The sequence below is a fragment of the Neophocaena asiaeorientalis genome, unplaced genomic scaffold (genome assembly GCF_003031525.2).
Source record: "Neophocaena asiaeorientalis asiaeorientalis breed wild unplaced genomic scaffold, Neophocaena_asiaeorientalis_V1.1 scaffold145, whole genome shotgun sequence".
NCBI classification, from domain to species: Eukaryota; Metazoa; Chordata; class Mammalia; order Artiodactyla; family Phocoenidae; genus Neophocaena; species Neophocaena asiaeorientalis.
Genome location: NW_020172629.1, coordinates 2,643,213 through 2,650,625, shown reverse-complemented (window position 1 = coordinate 2,650,625; position 7,413 = coordinate 2,643,213). Strand labels below are relative to the sequence as shown.

The 7,413-nt window shown below is 44.8% G+C and overlaps 1 protein-coding gene across 1 annotated transcript in view; it reads left to right on the top strand.

Moving 5' to 3' along the window:
• The first annotated feature begins 7,185 nt into the window (after positions 1-7,185).
• Positions 7,186-7,413, top strand: part of CNPY1 (canopy FGF signaling regulator 1) — a 5,956-nt gene continuing 5,728 nt past the window's right edge. Inside the window, exon 1 of the mRNA XM_024739126.1 lies at positions 7,186-7,329. Coding sequence (XP_024594894.1) covers positions 7,186-7,329 — 144 coding nt within the window. The remainder of the gene's footprint in view (positions 7,330-7,413) is intronic.

Here is a 7,413-nt window from a genome sequence, read left to right as displayed (position 1 = left end):
TCCTAGCAAGACTTCAGGCGGGGCTCCATGGTCTGGGACTGTATTAGGAGCTCGGGCGGCTTCAATGGCAGAAACGTGTTGTCTCCCAGCCCTGGAGGCTGGAAGTCCCAGATCCAGGTGCGGGCAGGGCCAGTTCCTCCTGAGGCCTCTCTCCTTGCTGTGTAGACACTGTCGTCTCCCCATGTCCACACGTGGCCGTCCCTCTGTGCGTGTCTGTGTCCTGATCTCCTCTTCCTATAAGGACCAGTCCTATGGGATCAGGGCCCATCCATGACCTCATTCACCTTCATCACCTCTTTAAAGGCCCCGTCGCCAAATAAGGTCACATCCTGAGGTCCTGGGGGTTAGGGCGTCACCTAAGAATTTGGGGAGTGGCCGCACCTGGTCGCTTGGTGGAGGGCAGCAGCGTGTACCGACTAGAGCAGCTGGCTTCCAACCCTGGCTCTGCCGGGTGGTGCTCAGGTAAGTCGCTCCCGTCTGACCCTCAGTCTCCCCACCTGAGGAGTGGGGGGTTTACCGTGGGATCTCCGAGGTCTTCCCGGCCGCAGTGTCTGCGTTGCTGTGTCCTCAGGCACAGGACCTGGAGGGCATGGAGAGCAATGACCTTGCAGCATCACGGTGGGTCGTGGAAGGAAGTCCCTGGGGCCTGGGGCTCCTCACCCAGGAAAGGGGGTTAAAAACACTGGCCCCGACCCTCTCAAAACCATTGTTTCAGGATAGAATAAGCTAAGATATATCCCCAAACAGATTTTGAACAAATATTCCAGAGAGAGTCTGCCATAGCTCACGTGGGCGGGAGCTCCCCTTTTGAACCTGCCCTTGGGATGTAGGGCATCTTTGAATCTAAATGGATTTGAGGACTTCCCTGGTGGCTAGGTGGTTAAGAATCTGCCTGCCAATGCAGGGGACACGGGTTCAAGCCCTGGTCCGGGAAGATCCCACATGCCGCGGAGCAACTAAGCCCGTGTGCCCAACCACGGAGCCCGTGTGCCACAACTACTGAGGTCTGCGTGCCTAGAGCCCACTCTCTGCAACAAGAGAAGCCACAAAAATGAGAAGCCCACGCACCACAACAAAGAGTAGCCCCCGCTCAACGCAACTAGAGAAAGTCCGTGCGCAGCAGCAAAGACCAATGCGACCAAAAAAGTAAAAATAAAATTAAAAAAAAAATGGATTTGAGTTTTGATGCCCCCATAGTAAGTGCGCCTTCATCCAGTGACCGCCAGGAGACGGTCCTCAGCCTCCCGGGCGTGACTGAAACCTCTTACCCCCAAGTGAGAAAGACAGGGGGTGTGCTGTGCTCGGATCCTGTAAAAAGAGGAGGAGGGACACTCACAACTGCACACATGGACACACTCACACATGGACACATACGCACACGGACACACATGCTTACACGCCTACATGCACACATAGATATACATGGACACACACAGGCACCCGTGCATACAGGCAAACACGGACACACGCACACACACATTCATTACACACTCACAGAGGTGCACTTAGAATGTTTCTGGGGGAAGGAGAGCTGGGCTTTAGGGTCTGGGGGAGCATCAGCCTTACTTTTGATTCTATTCTTTTGTTCCTTCTGGATTAAAAAAAATCAAGTGAATGTGCAACTTTTTCTATTTAAAAATGTTTTTAAAGAAAGAGGGACTTCCCTGGCAGTGGTTAAGACTCCTGGCTTCCACTGCAGGGGGCGCGGGTTCAATTCTGGTCAGGGAACTACGATCCTGAATGCCCATGGCGTGGCCAAAAAAAAAGAGAGAGAGACAGTGCTTTCTTTGCAGCCAGCGGGAACTGGTATGTGCGAGTGTGTTTCCACAACTGTAGAGACGGAACACCCAGAGCTTCTTAACTTACCCCATTCTTTCATCCTTTTCCTCTGAGACCTCTAAGGTTTTCCAGGGAAATCTCACCACTTGCCCACAAGTACACAGATGATGAAACTGAGAAATGCCACAACAGGTTCCGCAAACGTGACTTTTCGCCTCTTCTATTCTGAGAAAGTGTTTTGCAGAGGTGGTTAGAAAGGGATAACTATTGTGTTTTCAGTAGCAAGATGGTGAAAGACACGCAGATGGGGGGGGGGACAGAAACTGTCAAATAAGGACAGAGATATTGTATTCATGTGATCTTTAAATTATCATCAACTAGCATTTATTGACTCTCTTCCAGGCAGTCTTTTTCGAGTATTTCTTTTCACTTTTATTCAGAATCACGGAAGAGTCCCCTTTAAAAAGTCCGAATTAGAGAGGTATGTTTGTCTGACACGGAGGTGGAGTTGAATAAATATTGTTGAGCGAATGAACCAATTCACATCACCTCTATCACTGTTGCAGTCTTAACGGCCTTTGCCCTTTTAAGCACTGTTACTTTCTTCTATTACTTTCTTTTTTAATCTGCAAAATCCTTCCGGGGTAAGCCAGCAGAGGTCAAAGCTCAGAAGGAGCAAGAAAAGGTCGTGCTAAATCCTCACTTAGAGTGATTAACAAAGGTTGAAAAATTATAACGTTTTCCACGCGGAGAGCTGTATTCGGTTCACCTAAAATGCTTGAAAATTAGTTATTTTGAAGACGAATAGAATAGTTTTTAAGATGAGAAATCAAATGGCGGTTCCAATTTTGTATTTAATAATGAAAAGAGAGTATTTTTTTTAACTTTAGGAAAAAGTCAAATTGAGTTAGATGACCCCCATTTGGAGCTCATTAACGGGGATCCATCATGTGATTTTTCTATACTTTCAAGTTTTCTATACTGTTAAGTTGAAGACAGGCTCCAGAATAAGAAAATGTGATTGAAACTTTAATAGTTTTGAATTCTGGGGAAAATTTCCCCCCAAATCACGTTGTTCTTATTTTATTATTTTTCTCACAACCTGAGAGTATACGTTATGTAGACATAATGTCTCCACGAGTAAGAAGAGGAAACACTCGCAAAATACTTTGTTTCAAATAATAAGAGTGCCTTTTTCCAGTATCCAGATTAAAGGGGGCAGAATTTTGATGTTACTTTCCTAAATTTACTGTGTCATTTGTGGTAAATTGTGCTGCAATCTTCGTATTTTTGCCCCCAAGGTTTTACTGATTGCATAAATTCACCTGTTTTCACATCGAATTTATGGAAAAACTAATATTAATCCTGTTGTCTGGCTCTCTGAACAAAGGCTACTTGAAATCTCTCTTATTGATTAAGTCCACATGGGATTCATTTTTTCTGATACACAGAACACTGGAAAATGTATCAACCTTTATTATTCCTCATCGAAATGAGCTTCTTTAGGTTTCTAATTATTTTGTTCAATAAAACTAAACAGTCAATGCTATTTGCATATTATATGGTGTCACACAACAAACTCATGGCAGTCAATTAACATAAAAGCTAATTATAGATCTCATCAACTTAGAAGAGTTTCTGAATTCTTGCTTTCCCTGCTGTAGCCTAGAGCAAAGAAGGTTTGAATTTTCACTTCTAAATATTGACTTTTAACTAACATCAGAAGTGATTTCAGTATTTTTATGGATGAAAAGTTAGTGATTAAACTAGATGTAATATTTGCTGTAACGCAGTTAAAATTTTTACATTAACTAAACCTCTAGAAAGAAAATCTTTGCAACAATGTGAAACTAACTATCGGTCACTAAGCAGGTTAAGTGCTGGTTTCCTATCTGAGGGACACTCCAAAACTGTCAGACTTATGAAAAAGACAGTGTACCACAAGGACAGTCTCCACATCAGACTGTAAACTGTAACATAATTGTGATAGCTATCAAGCCAGAAATTTGCTGCAGGATGAACAGAGACACAGTAATGAACGAACATGGGAGGTACCCTGTAATTGACTGTTATTAAAGTGTTGCTATAGTGATCTGGAGTAGATCCCTAACTCCAGTTTTCTCAAGAAACCAAAGCCAAAACTTTCAACTACCTTTTTCCGTTTTCAAGTTGGGATCTGAGTATCTCCTCCCACTCCCATGTCATTGCCCACACAGTAAGCACATGGTCACAAGAGGCCCCAAAGAAAAAAATAATAATAAGCACGACATATACCAAGTATGATTTAGAGTCGTAGCTAGATTCCAAAATGGCAAAAGTTAGGATTTACTTTGATGAGGGTGTGCTAAGATAGTAATGAAAGTGTAGCAGATCGTTTTTGTATTTATAACGTATACCAAATGAGTCTGTCTGTAAAAGTAATGGCTGATAGGAAAACCATGCCAGTGAATCGGTTTTCTCCTGATACAATGATGGCGGCCTTTTTCATTCATATTTTAATGAGGTTAGTATCTCTGAGACCCTCCTTCCAGGGTGGAGGAAATGCTCCCCTAAGATTACAATAGGAGTTGCTTTATTGACAAGTACTATTCAGAATCTTCATAGTGTAGGAAGAAAGACTTAGTTTTATTCCACTTGTCTCAATACTTATTGCACTCTTAGAATCAAAACGCTTTGAGGGGAGAAAAAGGCTCAATTATTCCCTGAACAGTCTTTAAGTTTAGTGAATGTAGTTCAACTAAGTGGAATCATTTAAAACCCTGATCATGTACATTTTAATAAGTGTATAAATAGCTGTCATGCATAAACATCTTTTTCTTTAAAATTTTCTCACAAAATCGGACGCTTTGGCATTTTAGGTCGGTTTTTTAAAAATATTTCTGTAAAACGAACACTACTAGGTCTCACGTTGGGTGTTTTCCTTTCTTGCTTTCAGTGAAGATTGTAACGTGGCATTTTCTGAGCTCTCTGCCTGTAACATTTCCTACTCTTTCTACTAAAGAACATTTACTCAAAAGAGCCAGCAATTACATCAAAAAGCCAGTTAGCCTTCAAAGATGTATGAAATCAGCAAGATTCGCGTGTTGATCCCTAGTTATAACACATCTGCGTTAAAATAGGTACAATACTACTATATTCAAATACGTAAAATTCCACTTTCAAAATAAGGAAGACAGTCCCGTTTGGTGGAAAGTTATCTTGTGGCGACTGTTCTTTCAAAAGCATCAACCCAGGAAATAAATAACACGGCTCTCAAAAGTAAGTTGTGGAAGGTCTCGCATATTGACATCCTGATTTGCTCAGATCTTATACACTCAGGATTTTTGCACGCAGCTCAGAACGTCAGGTCAGTTTAAAAAAAAAAAAAAAAAAACAGTTTCCAGAGTAGTCTCCTCTCAACGGGAGATGCTGTGGTGTGTAAAGGACGGCATCCAGGGTTCCAAAAGCGCCCTGCCAATGCTCAGACCCTCTCCATTCAGTGATAGCGTGGCCCCTCGGTGTTTACAGTTTGATTGGGGAAGGAGAGGGTTAGGGAGGGGGGAGAGAGAATGGATTCTTGATCACAGTTAGATTTTTTAAATGAAAGAGCCAACTCTTCACTTTGAGGTTAAAAACGCTGCTTTGTGGACATGCAGAAAGTGCTATGAGCCCATTCATATGGACCAGACAAGGAAATATACGAAAGCACACGCAGGGCAGGAAGAAACCATAACCATTCTGTTGATGATCTGCTTGATAAACTGTAATTTAAGAATCTACCTCTGTTTTCTAGCTTTTAAGTCCCGATAGATATTTAATCTTTCGTTTCTGAAACAGATTTTCAATTTGCTAACCTATGTTTTTGGTTTTATTTACAACTTACGATGCTAAAGTGGCACAGTTAAAGGTGTAAATAAAAACGTAACTTGTGTTTTGACTGTGCGCTTTGAGCTACTTTCTTTAGGGTCTTTTGAGTGTAGACATTCAAAAACCTTAAAACACTCAATTTTTTAACTTGATATTTTAGCGGATAAAGAACGCCGCGGTACACTCCAGTTTAATAAACGACTTGATTTCAGAGATGACTGCATGGGCCTTGAAAGCAGTTCGTAATCAATCTCAAATCGAGTTTTGCAGGCAGAAGCAGGGATATTTTATCACGGCGCACGTGGTGGTGGTAATGGAAAGTTCATTAGTGCCGGTTTTCTTTGGCTCCTTCCTTTTCTACAGAGTTCGTTCCTTGCCGAGCCTGGGGGGTGACGGGAGTGACGCTCGAGTGGTTTTGGCTGGAAGCAGGGTTAAGCGAAGAGGCGCGCCGCACAGCCCGCCCCGAGCCCCGCGGCCAGATGGCAGGGAGGGGCGCGGGGAGCCTTTGTGCGCCCGGAGCGCGCATGTGAATGCCGCGCGGTCGCCGGCACCGGAAGGGTTCACACTGCGTCTGAAAGGGGACAATGGAGGCTGGATATATCAACATCGGCGAAATCGAGTTCATTTGTGATTCAGCCCCTTTCACCATGGTTGTCATGCAAACTTCCTACTTTGATCAGCAGAGGGTGGAGAGGGAGAAAGCCCGCAGAGGCCGGGGCCGCGGCGGGGCCGCGGCGCGTCCGCGGCGCCCTTGGCGGGTCCCCGCCCCCTTCCGGAAGGAGCCGCGGGGACGCAGCATCCTGCACCTTGACCTGTCTAGACGGCCCCCGAGTTTTTGTCCCGGTTACCAAGGGCGAGGGGTGCTCTTTGACCCCCGCGCGGGGCGGAGGTGGTTGGCCAAAGGGTCCTCTGAATCCTCGCTGGATTCCGGAGGGAGAGGGGCGCGCGGAGACGGGCACCAGCTGTTCCAAAGGCAGCGCAGCCGCGCCTGCGAGAGGGGCGATTCTGTCAGCCTGGCTTTTCCCTGCCCCCGGGCCCGAGCGGTCGCCGAGGGGCCACGGCGCGCAGGGCAGCGGCTGCGGAGCGCGAAGCCCGGCCTTCTCCCAGCTCGGGGTGCGCTGGAGGAGAGACCCGAGCGCTCTCTCTGGCTCTGTCTGTCTGTCTCTTGCAAGTAGATAGATAATAACAGCCATTACCTGTGTTTAATGCCTTATTCTGCATGTTCCATGACTCTCCAAAATGATCACCTGTAGAAGTATAGTTTCTAGCTTGAATAGAAGTTTTTTCTTCTGTCCGCTTTCGAACACAGGTACTTTTTAAAAACCGGAATTTAGGCTAACCCCTTAAATTATGTAAATAATAGAACTGTGCCCATGTTGTATCAGGACAGGAATACTGTTTGGGGGATGGGATGTGCTACCACGTGCATTCAGGGGAAGGTCTTCTAAATAATATCAACGTTAAGACGAGTTTCCTCCCTTTTTTGGCTTTTCTCCACAGATTCCCTTAGCCCCGTCGGAGGCATTCCTCACAGACCTCTTGGATAAAGTGTGTGAGCGAATGAATGACTACAAGCTCGAAGAAGACCCCGTGACTAAGGAGAAGACTTTCCAGAGATTTGCTCCAAGGAAAGGAGACAAAATATACAAAGAATTTTTAAAATTCTCTTTTTATTCTGATGCTTACAGACATTTGAAATTCTCGGTAAGCTATCTTCTTCGCAGAGGAATTCCGTACTCCGTGAACATGTTTTTGGTACATTTTTTTTTTTTTTTTTTTTTTTTTTTT